This window comes from Xyrauchen texanus, chromosome 37 (assembly GCF_025860055.1).
Source record: "Xyrauchen texanus isolate HMW12.3.18 chromosome 37, RBS_HiC_50CHRs, whole genome shotgun sequence".
Classification (NCBI taxonomy): domain Eukaryota; kingdom Metazoa; phylum Chordata; class Actinopteri; order Cypriniformes; family Catostomidae; genus Xyrauchen; species Xyrauchen texanus.
In genome coordinates this window covers 18,644,470-18,663,981 of record NC_068312.1, presented here as the reverse complement: position 1 = coordinate 18,663,981, position 19,512 = coordinate 18,644,470, and the positions used below count along the sequence as shown (strand labels likewise).

Sequence of the window (19,512 nt, the reverse complement as noted above, 5' to 3'; positions counted from 1 at the left end):
TATTACTACTGTATAGTAAAATGTAATATTATAATAATTCAATAATAATAACATTTCTCAATTTCTGACAAGTGTGCCGTTTAATCACTGAATTTGAAAATATAAAGGATTATAAATATAATATTATAAATTAAATATAAATATAATATTAATATTGTGATAAGTGTATTGTGGTATAAAACTATATCAAACTGTTATACAAGATATCTGTCATCCTGCCAAACATTGCACCCTTTTCCGAGCACTGCTATTATGATAACTCTTGAATCACGTCCTATTTTTATTCATCTTCTATCACAAAATTGTATATGTGTCTACAGTTGTTCTAACCTGTGAGATTTTTATTACTAATCCCTTATAAGGAATCAAGCCAGGACAATAAGCATAATTTAAATGTAATTAAAAAGTGTGGGTCATTACCATTAAAAAGAAGCAGGATTTGGAATGAAGGAAACGAAAATTATTTGTGGGCCGTCATTTGCCTTTAACATTGAAGATATTTGGGGCCTGGCTCAGTGAGTAAAGACGCTGACTACCACCCCTGGAGTCACGAATTTGAATCCTGGAGTGATTCCAGCCAGGTCTCTTAAGCAACCAAATAGGCCCGGTTGTTAGGGACAGTAGAGTTGCATGGGGTAACCTCCACGTGGTCGCTATAATGTGGTTTGCTCTCAGTGGGGCGTGTGGCAAGTTGTGCGTGGATGCCACGGAGAACAGCGTGAAGCCTCCACACGCGCTATGTCTCTGCGGTAATGCGTTCATCAAGCCAAGTGATAAAATGCATGGGTTGATGTCTCAGAAGCAGAGGCAACTGAGATTTGGCCTCCGCCACCCGGATTGAGGCACAAAGCCACCACGATGACTTAGAGCTCATTGGGAATTGGCCATTCCAAATTGGGAGAAAAAATGTAAAGTGAAGATATTTTAAAAAATTAACACACAATCATAGATAACGAGACCTGCTCTCTCCTTGCCATCTCACTGTTCACCATTACTGGGCAGGGCTATGAAAGTAAAGTAGGCTTTGATGTGTTGCAAGATGCAGATGCTTATTGTAGTATGACATCACAATGTGGAGGAATTAGAGAACTAATCATTTTGGCAGCTTGGTTTCAACGAATGCTCTTTTTGCAGTGAGGTGGAGGTTGAGTTCTGAAACTTACAGTATGTTTTTATAGTACAAAGAACTCTCACAAGTAAACAGTTAGGAAAATTTGATTCCTCATGTCATGACCCATTCAACTCAAAAACTGCTGCAACCAGATCACTGAATTGAAGAGCTCAACTCCAGAACTGGATAATGGAAAATATTGTTCTCGAGTTGGTTCTTATGGACAAACCTATTGATCCAGTTGATGAATAGATCTGAACTATTCATTCACAAAATAACTGTAAAAGATTCTCACATTGCACAAAGTGCACATGCAATAAATTTTTCAACAAAATGTGGTTAAGCTGTCCCTGCCGAAGGGTTCCTTTGGTCACTGGCAGTCATATTAGTGATTAGCCACTAGTGTGGACTGATTAATGGCCCTGGCCTTACGGTGGCATCTAATGATGGCCTCTCATTATTTACTGTGACACAATACGGCTAATCAGAGTCCTTACATGCTCCTAATTGGGGAAGACAATATTGATTTAAGTCGATGGGTGATTTGTCAAGACTTTCAAGATTCTTAGCATGCTAGTCAATGTTTGGTGACACTCACTGGGCATTCATGACTGCCCTTCCGCCTATAGAAACATCAACACAAAGCATGTCCTACAGAACATAAACACTGTTCAATATTTTAAAGTTTATCCTCTGGTCTAAAAAAATGTATAATTTTTTTGCACATGGAGGACTTAAAGCAAACAAATACTGGAAGATAAAAAAACATGTTCAGAGATGTAAATATTTGTATTTTAAACAAGTATACCTGCCTGATCTCTTTAATTATTTCTATGCAGAAAAATAAATTATCGGCCACAATATTAAACCTCAGAAACCTACTGTAGCAAAAATGCAATATTTGTTTAAAGCCATTAAAGATACAATCTTTGTCATTTTTTTCCCCCTCATATAAAAAAGTTTTACTTATAAAGAAGTTAATAGAAATGTTGAGAAATATGTATAAAATCATGAGCAGTCACATGAGATGAAGACTCCAGCCATATCAGTAACCTTATAAAAGCTTTTTTATTCTACATGGAGAGGGTCCCCTAAATGGGGGCTGCCACGTTAGAATCACATGACCAGATGAATACTACTCGCTTAATTTCAGTAACTGCCCTGTTATTGGACACTTTCACTCAGGGATTAAATTAATGTCTGACTGTGAATTAGTGAACTAATGGTGGTAATTAAAAACTATTGCGTTTGAATAATGCTGCATCCAATCTCCTAGGTGTCAGTGTAAGTCCAAGACGACACAAAAAAAATTACTGCACCTTTAAATAGATATATTTTCAACTAAACTTGGAGTAAAACTTCTTAAAACAGCAGCTCACACTCTGAAAGGTATCACAACAAAAGTTTGTTTGGAAAAGGTTTTTACAATTTAAATCTCCCAGCATGCCAAAGTCACACAGCATGGTCATTGCCAACTCACCACAAGGTCAGGGTCCTGCATGAGACTGAGAATAACCTCGTAGAGCATGGGCCGCAGTTCCGGTTTGAACTTCACTGAAATCCACTGTCCAATCAGCCAGATGACCCGTCTTCTGATCAACTTGTACCTAAAAGAACATGACAAAGCTCACGAATGTGCAGTGCAATTACACTGCAAGAACATCTAAAAAGCTTCTTCTATCTGAGGAAAGGCTCTAAATAGCAGGTGAAAGACACAATTGAAAGATGACATGTCCAGAAATGGTCTTTTCTTTACTCTTCAAATCCTGTATTCAGCACACCATACTTAAACTTTAAAATGGTCTAATTTCCATGAATACTTTTTTTTTACAATTTTAAGATTTCTGTTCCCAGAGGTTCAAATATATTACGAGGTTATTATTCAAAAGGAGAAAGCTTTCAAATGACTTTGTTCAGATACAGATCTGCCCTTAAAGGTCCAGTTTACCCAAAAATGAAAATTCTTTCATCATTTACTTATGATATGCCAGGTGTTTATGATTTCTTTCTTCATCAGAAAACATAAGAAAAATAGAAAAATATTTCAGCTCAGTAGGTCCTTAAAATGCAAGTGAATGGTGATCAGATTTTTGAAGCTCAAAAGTCACAGTCATCATAGACGTCTTCGATACGACTCAAATTAATGTCTTCTAAAGCGGCATGATCGCTTTTGGTGTGAAAAAGATCAATATTTAAGTACTTTAAGTATAAACCATCGCTTCCGGTAAGCTTCACGAGAGGACGTGCTTACGTCACACATACAAACCGCTGCTGATCGAAAGCAATGTTTTAAGTGTTAAAAAGTACTTTAATATTTATCTTTTTCACACTAAAAACTATTGTGTTACTTTTAAAGACATAAATTTAACTGGTTAAGTCATATGGATGAGGTTTATTCTGACTGACTTTATTTTTTTTGGAGCTTCAATAGTCAGATCACCATCCACTTTCATTTTAAGGACCTACTGAGCTGAGAAATGTTTCTATTTTTCTTCAAATATATTTTGTTGAAGAAAGTAAGTCATACATATCATGAGGGTGAGTAAATAATGGGAGAATTATCATTTTTGGGTGAACTAACCCTTTAAGTTCACATAGTGTTTGCAGAATTTACAAGATGTTTATAATTCTTTGTAAATAAGAGGGCAATTAAAATAGCATTTTTGGAAACACTTTACAATAAGGTTCCATTTGTTAACCATGGTTAACAAAATTAGTTAGCATGAATTAACAATGAATATATTATTTACAGCATTTATGAATCTTTGCTAATGTTAGTTAATAAAATATAATTGTTCATTGTTAGTTCATAGTACATTAACAAATGTATTAGTATGTTTTAATTAACAGTGACTAAGATTAATATATGCTCTAAAAGAATGGTTCATTGTTAATTAATGTTAACTAATGTTGTTAACTAATGTTAACAAATGGAACCTTATTGTAAAGTGTTACTGCATTCTTTTTTTATTCATTTATTCAGTACTTTCCTGATGGAGCTATTTGCATATATTTATTATTATACTGATGCTCAATAAGGCAACACATTCACTAAGAACCAAGGTCTTGTCCTGAAGCACTCAAAATGCCAGAGTGTCCCATATTTGCGTGAGACATTCAATACCTTACTTATGTTGTGGAGGCTCACAGCCGGTGACTCTTTGGGTGAGTAAAGCCAATGTCTGTATTTTTAAAAGGAGGTTTACACTGCTTTGGCTGCCCAGTTACATATGCCCCACATGAACATATGAAAATTCTCTTGAAAAGATCCTACAGCATGGCCATCGAAGTGCCCAGTGAAGGCATAATTTATGCCGTTTGGAACGTAGTAAACGTGTTCTCGTCACAACCTCTAATGACAAAACCCATCTCGCACAACAAAGGACAGAAGAAAAGTTTTTGTCCTGTTCAGGCAACTGAAACCTAAATGATTTTGAGTCAGATAGAACATACAGTAAAGCAGTGTTTTAAAAAAAAGTCCTAGTATTGATCCCCTTCTGCTGGATAAGTTCTCCAAACCGAACCAGGCATGACTCTGAAGGCCCCAGGGATCACTCAGGTCATTGGAGACAATAAAAGAGAGACTAGGAGGGATCATTTCAAGGCTTTCTTTCTTTTTTTAAAGAAAATATCTCCAGAGAAACAGACTGCTGTGCCAATGGCATTGATAAATTTAAGAATGTGTGCCAGAGGTTTAGGCTGCTTTCGTTTGGTTGCCAGTGAGCGACAGAGTAATTAGAGCCAGTGGTGATAAAAACTTTGCATCCAATACATCCTACTACTAATATCCCCTGCACCTCATTACATTAACTATAAAGGTCACTCCACAGAGGGCACAAATATATCAGCCAAGCTAAAAGTCATTATAAGGCCACTCTAAGATAATGACGCATCAGAATATTGTTTGCACCACAATATGTCGGCTAAATCACAAGTAACCAATGATTAATCTCAATGGTGTATGATTAAGCAACAGAAAACATAAACAGGCACATAAAGGTTAAGAGGGCACTTTAACTTCCTGTTTGCTTATTAATGAAAGCCTCTCCAGAGACCTCCTTTTCCTATTAAATAATTTTAATTCTGTTTTCATAGGAATTTAATATGCAATGTGATGAGGTGGTTATTAGGTAAAAGTGTCCAGGAAAGGATGAGCGTGGTTTGAACAAATAATTAGCATATAATTAGTTAGTCTTTAGAGACACACAAGTCCCTTACATTATGCGCCAAATTAAACAAATAAATCAACCAAAAAACACAATACCAATACTTATTTCTTAAAGCAAATGTTATTTTCTCTGAGCATTTTAAAGTGTTCAATTCTGTGCCACAAGGGTCACCAACTGGAATTGCAAAATTATACATATAATTTTTTTCTTTTTTCAGATTCTGCAAAGAAATAAATGTCTATAAAAGGTAAGACTCACAAGAGTTTTGACAGCTCCCACAGGATACATTTCATATTACTGTGAAAATACATCTCATAGAAGTGGAAAGGACACCCAAGTTCCTCAGTATTTTCTTTTGACCAAAAAAAAAACTAATAAAAGGTATTACATACTGTATATGGGTGTGATACAGCTGTGACTGATGTTTCTGAAAATTGAATTTCATGATATACAGTGCATCCGGAAAGTATTCACAGCGCTTCACTTTTTCCACATTTTGTTGTGTTACAGCCTTATTCCAAAAATTATTAAATTCATTATTTTCCTCAAAATTCTACAAACACCCCCCCATAATGACAATGTGAAAGAAGTTTGTTTGAAATCTTTGCAAATTTATTAAATTATTATTTTTTTTTTAAATCACATGTACACAAGTATTCACAGTCTTTGCCATGACACTCAAAATTGAGCTCAGGTGCATCCCGTTTCCACTGATCATCCTTGAGATGTTTCTACAACTTGATTGGAGTCCACCTGTGGAAAATGTAGTTGATTGGACATGATTTAGAAATGCACACACCTATATAAGGTCTATATAAGGTCTCACAGTTAACAGTGTATGTCAGAGCACAAACCGAGCCATGAAGTCCAAGGAATTGTCTGTAGAACTCCGAGACAGGATTGTATCAAGGCACAGATCTGGGGAAGGGTATAAAAAAACGTCTGCAGCATTGAAGGTCCCAATGAGCACAGTGGCCTCCATCATCCGTAAATGGAAGTTTAAAACCACCAGGACTCTTACTAGAGCGAGTCGCAAGGCCATACTGAGCGATTGGGTGAGAAAGGCCTTAGTCTGGGAGGTGACCAAGAACCCGATTTCTCTGTGGAGAGAGGAGACACTTCCAGAAGAACAACCATCTCTGCCGCACTCCACCAATCAGGCCTGTATGGTAGAGTGGCCAGACTGAAGCCACTCCTCAGTAAAAGGCACATGACAGCCCGCCTGTAGTTTGCCAAAAGGCACCTGAAGGACTCTCAGACCATGAGAAACAAAATTCTATGGTCTGATGAAACAAAGATTGAACTCTGGCCTGAATGGCAAGCAACATGTCTGGAGGAAACCAGGCACCGCTCATCACCTGCCCAATACCATCCCTACAGTGAAGCATGGTGGAGGCAGTATCATTCTGTGGGGATGTTTTTCAGCAGCAGGAACTACGAGACTAGTCAGGATTGAGGGAAAAATGAATGCAGCAATGTACAGAGGCATCCTTGATGAAAGCCTGCTCCAGAGCATTCTGGACCTCAGACTGGGGTGAAGGTTCACAGCCAAGATAACACAGGAGTGGCTACGGGACAACTCTGTGAATGTTCTTGAGTGGCCCAGCCAGAGCCCAGATTTGAACCCGATTGAACATCTCTAGAGAGATCTCAAAATGGCTGTGCACCGATGCTCCCCATCCAACCTGATGGATCTTGAGCGGTCCTTCAAAGAAGAATGAGAGAAACTGCCCAAAAACAGGTGTGCCAAGCTTGTAGCATCATACTCTAAAAGACTTGAGGCTGTAATTGGTGCCAAAGGTGCTTCAACAAAGTATTGAGCAAAGGCTGTGAAAACTTATTTAATTGTTTTTTTGTTTTTCTTTAATACATTTGCAAAGATTTCAAACAAACATATTTCACATTGTCATTATGGGGTATTGTTTGTAGAATTCTTGAATTCTTGAAATAATTCTTGAAATAATGAATTTAATCCATTTTGGAATAAGGCTGTAACATAACAAAATGTGGAAAAAGTGAAGCACAGTGAAAACTTTCTGGATGCACTGCAAAGTGTGACCTCTTTGCATGTGTTTGCAATTGTGTGCATATATGAAGGGATTCAAATTCTGCTATTTAGTATTTCACTTTAAGTGAAAAAATCTAGTTACAGTAAATCTGAAAGATGCTGACCACAATACACTGCCTGTTTTCAGAGAGAAAGGGAGGAGTGAATGATTGATTTTAAAGAGGGCAGCTGTCAAATGGCTGCATCTCAGAAACGTCAAAACAGACTGTGGCAGGGAACGTCACTCAGAGACTGCTGATAACCTCAGTCTGTCTCTGTCAAACAGAAGAGTAAGGATCTGAAGCTCTATAAAAGGCAAGTAAATCTTCTGGGCTGTCTCACATAAGTTTGATTTAAATGCTAAAAGGCTGAAAGTACCTAGTATATGTGTCAACTTATTGTTGGATGACAATTATGCTGCTAGTGTTATTGGGGATTGATATTCAAAAAACTTTTTAAATACTCCATGATTGCTTTCAAATAGCTGAGTCAACATAAATGGACACTGAAAAGGATGCCAACACCTCCTCAATTAGAGGAATAATGAGCAGCCATTAACTTTATACAAGCACAATGAGAGACAAAGCAATGCTCCACCTATATATCAATATTGTTGTCACTACTTTGCTATTTCAGTTTTATACCAAATGAAGGCCTTACAATTAAAAGCTGAATATTCATGGCGAAATTAAGTCTTGCAAACCAGACAAATTTGGGGCATATAGCAGGTTATTCTCTCCAAGAAAAGCACACTTAGACACAATAGAGGACAGGCTTATCTGAGCAAGATGTAAATCGACCAACCATAGTTAGGGTTAAAGATGTCAGGAGCATGTAAACCTGAAATCGATACTACCATGATCAGGGACGGATGATGACTTGCAAAGGCCATGGGGCCAATAATCTCCAAGGGTCCTTCCACCAAAGAGTTGGAAGGATCACCAAACTAGATTGCACAGCATTAAAGCCCAGGGCACCCCCGGGCAGTCAAGGGCCCCTGGGCACTGGCACCATTGGCCCGGTCGGTAATCCGTCCCAGACAATGACAATAAACTAGCATGCAACAAAGTGGCATCTAATTAAAAAAATGGCACAGTAGTTCAACGAAAGGTTGTACAAACAACACTAAAGAAATTAGAGGAAAATTTGTGGTTAGAATTTCTTTCGATATGAAAATAAAAAAAAATAACACAACCGTTTAAAAAAATATAACCCTACAAAGTGCCAAAGAGCTGCATTGTTGACTATGACATTGTTGACAAACACGAGTCATATCACAATCCTTATGAGTCATACATTACCTCATGTGGTAACATGGTAACATTACCTCAGGTGGACCAGACTGATATTTGTGACTTGTCACTTGACACAGTTTATTCCCCTAAAGCTAAACTAGCACTACAGCTGCCACTGCTGAAGCTCACAGCTGAAAAGGTCATTTCATGTTGCTGCTCATCACACGCTGAACATCATCACACATGCTACTGGCTTCCCAGCTTGCCTGCAGTGTGGCTTCAGTGTAGTACATCAAATGCAATACATTCTGGCATGTTTTGAGGGTCATTGAGCACTGACCCAATTCTCTATGTGCACCAAAGGATATGACCCAGCTAGGACAAAGCAAGGGCTCCTACCTCCAAGAACTCTAAGTGTGGAGGAAGCAGTTCACTGCAGTGGTTCTAAGGTGGGTTTGCTTTAGAACCCATATTTTACAGTGGACATAAAGAGTAGACCTGACACAATAACAAACCCCTAACTAGAGATTTCAAAAGTCTCTAGTACTATACGTCTGTAGTAAATCGATACAGTAATGTAAAAAAGTAACAATACAAGTATATCAAGTGTTGTCTGACTGACAGCTGCTTTCAAACTATCACATGTATGCTTGCATTTGTGCTGGGTGAAGTGTGCTTGAGCCAACAGTAGTAGTAATGTGGCTGAATGTGTGAACGCTCCAATGCACATCCTACGAAATTCCACAGGCAAAGGCAGCATGATCTTAAGCAAGAGTGAAACCCCCAAAAATAACTTGCCAAGTAGTATTTTTGTTCTGCACTTCATACTCTGGGAGAGTGCAGTTCTAAAGAAACTCTACTAAAATAAATCCTAGTCCATTGTGAGAATTCAGTGTAGCTCTTTATAAAGCATCGCACACACAGAGGTCACTGCCTAACCAAGGAACTTCCTATTCGTCAACACTGTGAATTTGAATTATTTGCCACTGAACATCCACAAGTTTGGTAAATGTGACTAATCTTGTAGTGTAAAAGTCAGTTTGTATTAAGTGGATTTGAACAGGTGGGACTAAAATAAGATGTGTGTCAAATATTAGATTTATTAATTAGACCTTTTCTAACAACAATAAAGCACTGGTTACTCTTGGCTGGATAACTTAAATAAGCTCTCTACAAGAGGTGTAAATCTTCACTTGCCTCAAGATTCGATTACAATTCAGATGGTGACAATTCGATTATAAAAGGATTCACGATGCATCTTGTACTCCAATTCTTTTATTAATAATGAACAGTTACCGGTACAAATTAATCTGTGGGAATGGATGTCCAGGAATCACAGGTGATGGCCACTCGGCTGGCATTACGCATCAACTCCAGCACTCTAGATTTTGTGTCACTGTACAGAACAGGTGTAGCGGTGTCTGTGAAAAAAGAAGGGATTCTGTATCTCGGCTGCAGGGTATGGAGGAGGAAGCGAAAGCAGGTGTTTTACACAACCAAGAAAGGGATTAGATCCTTTGTAATAAATGTGGCAATGGACTGTATGGTGATTTTTGCCCTTTCGGAGTTCTGAGGTAAATTTGATACCATTGCTTGTAGTATTGTTGGCTGATTAGCTGCGTTTTACATGGTTGCTGCTAACTTTAGCTCTGGGTGAAAAAGGGAGATGTGATTCCTCATATTTGTTATGTTGCCTAAGTATTTAATCTTGGTTCGACATGTCTTGGACACAACATATTTTTTATCAAGCCAATTTTTCTACTTATTTTTTTTCACCTTGTGTAGTTTTGTTCTAGGTTTTCAAGGATGAAGGGATGTCATGCAACCTGCTGTATCTGTTTGGATAGCCAACATGGGACACCAAGTAAAAAGTTGACAGCTTTTAAATGTTAAGAAGTCTATACATTTAGTTATTTAAATGCAGACATAAATCATTAGATTAATTTATCATTTGCATGGTTTTTCCCTTCTGTTCAAGATCCTATCAGAACAGACATGTGACACATTTGACACTACGCTAAACTACACCGGTGAAGAGTTGGAGAAGGAACATGACAGAGTTGGAGAAGTAGGAATTAAACATTAGACTGATACAACAGGCTTCCCTAGCCAATCGATCCAGTCTTTAGCAACACCTGTCCAGCATATCTGCCTCCTTTAACCCCTCGAGCCAGATGATCAGCTCTTGGACAATCAGTTTGCTAAGGCAAAGCTCAAAGAGCACGGGCACGGTGACAGAGTAGGACTGATGAAGTGATAAATCAATTTGAGGGTCTGGAGCACTGCCAGACAAGGAGAAATGACAGTGTACAAGGTCAAGGAACTTGCAGTAGAGCTCAATCACAAGTTAAGGAGGTATGATGCATTTACTGTGAACTTTCTGCTGAATATCAAGATGTCAAATCTCAAAGCCCAAGGCACGGATGGCAGATGTCAGCACCAGGGTTAGTCATGTGTCTATAAAATTTTCTTTGAAGTGTTTTCAGGCATACTGTCTCATGATGACAGTGACAAACATGCTTGATTAAAGTGTGGCAGGCTTACATTTGCTTGTTCTGTCAAGAGCATGTATCGAGACTGCCTCAATACACACATGTATTCGAGCAGTTTCTCAAACACTAACCAACCCCTCCACCCCCAAGGCCTACCGACATGCACATACTTGTCTGCGGATGTTTTCACCCATCCCTGCGACAATCACACAAACACTTTGGAGCATGTTATGTGCTAGACAGTAGGAATGACAAACCTGGTTTCATACCAAAAAACAAGATATTGGACTTTACTCTCTCTTTCCTTAAATGTGAATTCAAATGTATGAAATATGCAGATGAGGTTTAATTCACTCTCCTTCAAACCACAAGCACATTCCAGGCATCCTGAATGAAGAGACAAAAACAAAACTGAGGAGAATGGATGGAGAAACGGACAGTCATGGTTTCAAATGTGATCATAATGAGATCTTCCACAACAGAGGTCTGTTTCAACTCTCTCTCTCTCTCTCTAAATTATGATTTGTTTAAAGCCATAACTCAGATTACCTCTTTTATTAAACTGTGGGAGGAATTCCTTGTAAAGAGAATGAATTGTGCTCACTGATAGTTTTTTTTTTTTGCATACACTGTCTGCATCATTTTAGGGCCGGATTCACAAAAGGAACTATGCAAATCAGGAAACTACCAAAAATCTTCTGCTAAATGCAACTTGCACAGCACAATTCCCAGTCTTGCAGGTTGGATCGGAGTGCTGCTGGGTGTTGTTAGATGCAGCAGACTTCAACAACTATGCATGCTTTAGAGGAAATGAAAAGCATCACTCCATCACAGCAATTCAGTTAATGAAATCACCTAATCACTAAAATGGTGAAAGTGCACTCAACAACAACGCGCACCAGAAACATGCCATTTATAATGTTCTTACCTATCATTCACCGTCATTTAATTACATTTGCCATGATAAATAGAATATGAATATTTATATTCTTAAAAAAACTGCCGTTTTCTATGGGCAGTAAAAGTGCAATGTTCAGCATGCAGATAGTTTGTGAATAAGTAGAAGTACCATCCCACACAAAACTGTTAGTCACCACATCAACACCTTTGAAATACATCTGGTACTGAACACCTACTTTAACTTTTAAAATTACTTCTCTTTTTTTTATTCTTAAATTCTTCTTTGAAGTTTCTTTCCATATTAACCCCCATAGTATTCACTGAATATTCCACACAAAAGAAAACTCTAAGGATATTTATTTTACAATTCTGTATGTCTGATATCTCGCATCTCAACAACGTTCCTGACCTCATCAGATACACTGCAGGAATCTCCCAGAGGAACATTGTTTAACCAATCCATCAGCAACAGCTGATATAATACTGCTATTGTAAGAAGGCAGTAAATGTCATTGAGGCCCGGTATAAAGACTAGCCATGCTCCCGTCTGGGAGGTTTATCTAAATCTCGATATCTTTTGTGGTCTGTTCTTAAATTCTGAGAGAAAGTTTTAGTCTTTTATCTGTAGGAGGGCTAGACTCTAACATGGCACACAAGCATTTCTTTGAATGCACCTGCTGAGTGACATCACTTCCTGGAAAAGACAATGAAAGGACAATGAAAGGAGTGAATACTGTTTTATCTACAGAAAACAATGCTTAAGATCTCTGTTTTTTGTTGATGTGAAACATCATGTTGGGGTCTCTTGGACTTCCTGGTTTCATTCACTAATACAAATGTTATATTTTCAGGTTGACTTTATGACATTTGAAAGGTTTAAAAGATTTTTCATAAAGAGATTAATTATGTTTAAGTGATACCTGTTGTGGCTGACTTGTAGCTCTCCTAGGAGTTGGTTCTTGAACCACTGATCAAAGTCCACGTTGTCAAATAATTCATATGCTGCTAACCCAACCGCGTTGTACACTGTAAAGAAACAACAGATTGAGCAAATTTCAACATCTGCAATCAGGGTTCACACACTTTTTGACCAATACATTTCTATGACTTTTCCAAGACCAGTCCAGTTGTTTAAGATTACTGGATAAGGATTCTTATTTAAACACTCAGATTCACTAAAGAATCATTCAGACCAATTTGTGAACTGGTTCAACTGATTCACTAAATAGAATCAACTCAAAAGGTTTGTTCATAAATCAGACATCGCTGTGGCTTACCAATAAGTTTTATTCCATCCAACAGCAATGTCTAGCCAATTAAATAATTAAAACGGAGCATAGCTAGATGAAATGTACAATACAGTACTGTGCTTAGTCTTATTCACATAATACTTTCACAAAAAGATTAGTCTTAAGATGGTTATTTTATATATTCTGCTTTTAGTGTATCAGTAGGACAAATCAAATTTAGATTTCTTTAGATTTAGATTTTTTCAAACAGAATTGAATAGAAGAACAAGGAGCCCTACAACAGACATCATTGAGGAAGTCTGGGATTACATGGAGACAGAAGCTTTCTAAATAGAAAGTAGTTGTTCTCCAAGAAAGATTGAAACATCTCATCTGCCAACAGCCAAAAGAAAATGTCTCCAGGTGTACCTAGGAGAATTGGTGCTGTTTTGAAGGCAAAGGTTTTCACACCAAACATTGATTTAGATTTAGATTAATTTGATTTTATATTTACTGGACTTTGTAAGCCGTTAATTGATAAATGAAAACCATTTATGTCATTATTTTTAAGACATCTGCACTATGCAAAATTGTGCATAAAGTGCACAAACCTTTTGCACAGTACTACATATTTATTATAGACCTGTCCATAACCATATGTAGACTTTTCCATGAGTTAAGATTCTATTCTAATTCCTTGGTAATTTTTGGCTTTACATAAACAGGGGAAACCTTTATTAATCTTTAATTTAAAAATGTCATGACAAAATTAGAAAAATGTTATTGCTTTGAGTTCATTCTTAAAAATATTTCTGAAGAGAGAGGTAAAAAGCATAAAAACTAAGAAGTCCTGCACAATGGTACCTGCGTCCTTCATAAGCATCTGCACTGGGTCCTCCACATTACTGGGACCTAAAGGAGAAAGAAAAACAAGCATCATGAACAAATGGAATAATCCTTCTCATCTTGCCTATAATGTCCTTTAGGACTGTTGGACTAAAACAGCTGCAAAGCTGTAATAATGACCGCTTATATTTGCAAATGGTACTAAAAGTAGCAAAGGTAGTAAAATGAGTAATGAAACATGAACAACCAAAACCAAAAGTTGTGTCCCATTTCCCTCAGCCAATCACAATTAGCCATCCCATAGCAACAATACAGTGTTGCACCTAATTGTCTATTTATAATAGAGAAAATGCTCTAAGACAAAGAAAATGAAGACAACAACACTATTGGGAAATTAAGCAAGGTCATTATCAGTATCATATTGTGAATGTGCTCATTGGAATGAGGTTGTCTTCACACTATAGTGAAACATTACTTTAAAAATCAATAATAAAAATAGCAATTTTTGTCTGGCTCCTATGTCCTCTTTTGTGGTAATATATGCAATTTTAACTGAGAATATTCAAATAAAACAAAATCGATCAAGCTCAAAGTTTGCTATGGACGTCCCTAAATGAACCAGACTGAGAGAATTAGAGCTGGGTATTGATACAGCTATCCCGATTCTATTTGATTCCGCTTCACACACTCCTGATTAGATTCTGATTCTATATCGATTCATACGTGTATATTTCAGTTATAATGTCCCTTTTGCTTAAATATGAAATACATTCTCCCCCAGCTATTGCTGTTAATTATGCAGGGGACCTTCTAAATAGGTACATTACGAAAATATTAATTTACTAATTATATTTTATTAGTTTTCCATCAATTGTCACATTTAGACTTTTCAAAACTGAACAAATACATGTCCATATATCCATGTCAATAAATAAAAAAATCTTGTTACATGTTTATTGTTTAATTGCACAATTTATACTATTTACATGATTTAGTGAACACGTGCTAAAACCGGTACTGTCTCTTTAACACACCCACGATTTCTATGAAGTGTATCTGTAACTAAGCGCATGCTAATAAGACAGGATGGCTTTATCTTATCTGTGCCATGCATGATTAGACAGTTTCTTTTTTGTTGTTTTTGATCAACAACTGACTGTAGAGAACAGAGAGGGTATTAAAAGAAACATTATTCAATGACAAATGGGTTGCGTGGATTTGGAACAACTTTTACACAACACGCAGTGAAAGCATGTCGCTGCTGAATATTTCACTAATATACGACACAATTACTGGTGAGCGAAATGTAAACTAAATGTATTAACAAGTTGCCAAATATATACATTTTATTCACATAGCGTGACATTTGGTTGCATATGCTATAGGGTTGCAACTAACAATTATTTTTTATAATAGATTAATCTAACGATTATTAGACTATTAGATTATTGCAGTGATTAATCATTTGCTCTTAACCAATTATTCTGCTTGTGTCCCAACTTAAAAGGTTGTATTAAATGTGCTTACTAACAATATAGGAAAAAATTATTTTAAAAATACCTCTAAATGACATTCACTGAATTAAAGGGGGAAAAATACTTTTTACTGAGTTTAATTCAGTAAAGAAATTCCCTGCAAAAAAATATCTTATTGTTATCAAGTGTTTTTTTGTCTTGTTTTCCATTCAAAAATGTCTGACAGGAGGTTTTTACTTTGTTATACTTCTGCAAGTGCAGTAAAGACAAAATATACTTACTCAAGATTTATTCTCTAAAAGCAAGTCTAAATATCTTATATGCTGCTTCTCATGTGAATGCATTTTTTTTTTTAAAGGATTTTTAGATATTTTAAAATATTGGTATTTTTTATATTATATTCAACATTCTCAGATAACAATTTTTTCTTCTGCAGTATAGATGCTAAAAAAAATGTTTATATTGTTTTAAAAGAGTTTTACATATTTCTATTGGAAAACAAACCAAAACAAAAAAAATTCTAAACATATTTTGTTGCAGTGTATAAGGGGCGAAGATTTCCTCTCTCACCTTTGTTCACTTCAATCCATCTTGAACTCAGAAAAAAACTAACTCTCACTTATTAATAAAGCTGCGTATTGCCAATTTTCTTCACGATAAGAAATGCACAGTAACATATTTTATGATTCAATAAGTCGCGAGCCAATACATTATAATCTAGCCGTGACAGAGTCTCTCTCAGCCGGGTGCAGTTTCAAACTCTACCCTTTAGACCGGGACATTTGCGCAACTCTTAGAAGAGGCGCTGACCGCACAGAAAAATAGCAGTTTCTGAGTTAGTTATTTACATAATCTGCTTCCATATTATTTGAACTTTAATAAAGCTATAACGCATTAAATATAACTGCATTTAAGATGTAATGTCGGGGTGTTTCCTTTAAAGACGCTCGACACGCAAGTCTTGCTTCAGCGGAGCTCCAGTTCCACTTATTCCACAACGAGAGTACTTCTGTATTTACTTTGTATTTTTGCATTATAATTCCCTCATACTTTGCGATCTACATCACCTGAAGCCGTTTGGAAAGTTTAGAGTGCATCTGGACTGTGAGCTGTGTAATTCTTCCTCTCCACAGTCAGGCGCAAACTGCAGAGCTGCACTCGTGCATCATCATTAGAGTTTAAAGTGATCCCATGTTAAATTAAATTAGATTAAACGACTATTCGACAACGAACATTTTTGTCGAATTTTTTATGATTGTCGACGTTGTCGATAACGTCGACTAATCGTTTCAGCCCTAATACGCTAGTGATTTCTCTCATTGTTGTGGAGGGTTGCGCATAGATAAAAGATCGGTCTTGGGATTTAAGAATCGATATAGAGATCATTCAAATGAAGATTGCGATGCATCAGACAATTCACTTCCATTGTAAGTGCCTCACTTTAACCAAGATTTGTACTTTTTTAAAGGAAGGAGTAAATCAAAATAAATGATTGTGTGTAATCAATATTATGCCACAAATGCTGTCGATTGAGATTAACTTGTATTGAACCCGGAATGTTCCTTTAAAATGCTTGGTGTGATGTAATGACAGCAATATTGGGGGCATACATTTTTGTTATAATTTCTCTTTTTTGCAAATTATTCACATAAACACCAAATAAATGTTTCTTTAGAAGAAAATGTGCAATATAAAATGTTGGTAATTTAAGCATTTAAACATTTAACAAAACAACATTTCAAGCTATTGAAATCTAAAATGTATTTTTAGAAGCATTTTAAAAAAAAAAAAAAAAAAAACACCCTAAAAGGCTCCCTTGATTGAAGATTCAACCTTATACACAGGTATTTTATAAACTAATTTACAAGGAAAACTCATTCACTAGAGAATTATTAGGGAGTCTGATCAAAAGCAATGAGTGTGTAACACTTGTCAGGCACTGCTTGTTTGGCTGAGAGTGTCAGCCTAATTGCTGCAAGCGCCTCTTAGTGGTGCACTAATGGTGGACCTTAAGCTTAGCAGGGTGCATTTTAAAAAAGGTGACATTTGCCCTGCAAGGCTGCAATCCCCAGACGACTTTGTCAGATTTTCTTAAGTGAAAAGGAAGAGAACACCCCTCATTTAGAAACAAAGAAAGCTTTGAAGAACTGACGGTATGGCATGTGTCATTTTATGTCAATTTAGCCTATCCAAGCTAATGTCAGCAGGAAGCTATAAAATAAAGAGCATGGCATCAGAGCATATTTTCAGCGCCAGCATCTCCTACAGCATATATGAACGGCTTGTATCCAAAAATGATTTCTATGATAATTAAATATACATGAAAAGGGATCTACCATATATTTAAATTGTTTTAATTATGTCCTTAACTATTCTCACTCTGGCTGCAACATCTCTATTTTCACAACGTAATGACACTTCCATTTAACTAGAGAGGTTTTTTTGATCGGCGAGTCTTTAAGCAACACATTCAAAGCTTGGATGTGTAATTTATTATTCGCATCCTTGAATATCTTTCATGAAAATGCTGTTTGCCCATCCCCAACCATGTTTATCACACGTCAAGACAATCAAAACCAACCTTGAAGATTCTGCACCATCTCCAGGAGCACTGGTGTCAAAGTTTGACTGTAGTTATGGAAAATGTCCAGGAACAACACTTCCGTGCATGGCTGTAAATATATTGAGTGAAACAAGGAAAAAATGACATGACAAGACCGTGAGGAAGCAATCGATACAAAAACAATATTTAAACACAAACTTTCACCCACACTCATAAACACATGAATAGGAAACCCTCTGATTTTCTAAGGTATCCATCACTCCAACACAATCGATAATGTGCATTAACGGGGGTGTCGGAGTGCGAGACCTCATCCAGTGGCCATCAGGGAATATTATTAAAGGTTGGAACAGTGGTACAATTGGAGGTCAAATATCACCTTTGCAAATGGTGTCCATCTTAACATTTGTAACGCATGTCAAATCATATATTCTCTGCCTTCAGGAACAGAGCAAAATCAATAAGGGCAGGTATCGAGAATGAATATGGTTATGGATGATTGCAAAGAAAAGACTTAATAAAAGATTGCTACACATCCATTAGACCAGTAAATTTCTACTGGTTTTGCTTGCAAAGTCCCAACAATATACAAATTTACTGACATGAAGAAAATGACAAATTATTGTTTCTAAATGTCTCTTGAAGCTAGCTTCTACCATGTGACAAAGGAATTTGAGCTAACATACCGATTGGATGCAATGCCTTTGACAACAGTAAAAAAAAATTATGGGAAGTGTTTTTTCATTCCTTTAAAAAGTTGATTTTTGATTTTGGGATCCAAATTTTTCACGATTAAATGGTTAGTTGCATTTTATTATTTTCATTTAGCACCGTTTTCTCCTTGCTGTCAGTGACCCCTATTTAGACTGTGTAGTAAGATTTATGGTATATTACTTGTAAATGTGTCCACTAAGAATCTTCTAAGCTAATATATCTATTTTAAGATTCTTGCTTCTGAAGTTACTTGAAGGTGAAACAATCCCATAGAGGCTTCCTTCACTGCATAATGACAAATATGATGTAAAACACTGCTCTTGCCTGAGGCTATAAGTTTAGTCACCAAAGTCATTAAAAAGCCAGGACATAAGAGCCACATTCAGTAAGCTGCAAGATGTAATGCAAATGAAGTCACATGAGGGTATAAAATGACCCTGTAGAGTCAACCATGCAAAGAAGTTCCATAGAAAAGAGACATCGGATTCCTGGTTGCACAGATAGGCAGGCAAATGACAATGTTCCATTTACAAAATAATCAAACATTTCTAAAGGACTGCTTTCAGACCAGTCAAATATAATTTCATGGAAATATTCCACTCACCCGCAAACTATACTTCCAAGAGTCACCTCCAGTCTCTTCAACAGCTGAAAGAAAAGCACATTTAAAAAAATACATAAACAAAAAAAACTTTACTGTTCTCTTTTTGTTGTTTCTCAGGGTCACACTT

General features: G+C 36.6%; 1 protein-coding gene across 3 annotated transcripts in view; it reads right to left on the bottom strand.

Annotated features, from left to right (window-relative positions):
- Positions 1–19,512, bottom strand: part of ipo11 (importin 11) — a 180,953-nt gene that overhangs the window by 106,317 nt on the left and 55,124 nt on the right. For all 3 annotated transcript variants that reach the window (XM_052107933.1, XM_052107935.1, XM_052107934.1), the window contains 5 exons: positions 19,386–19,429; positions 18,086–18,176; positions 14,048–14,095; positions 12,875–12,980; positions 2,592–2,718 (listed from right to left, as the gene is read on the bottom strand). In XM_052107933.1, coding sequence (XP_051963893.1) covers positions 2,592–2,718; positions 12,875–12,980; positions 14,048–14,095; positions 18,086–18,176; positions 19,386–19,429 — 416 coding nt within the window. The remainder of the gene's footprint in view (positions 1–2,591; positions 2,719–12,874; positions 12,981–14,047; positions 14,096–18,085; positions 18,177–19,385; positions 19,430–19,512) is intronic.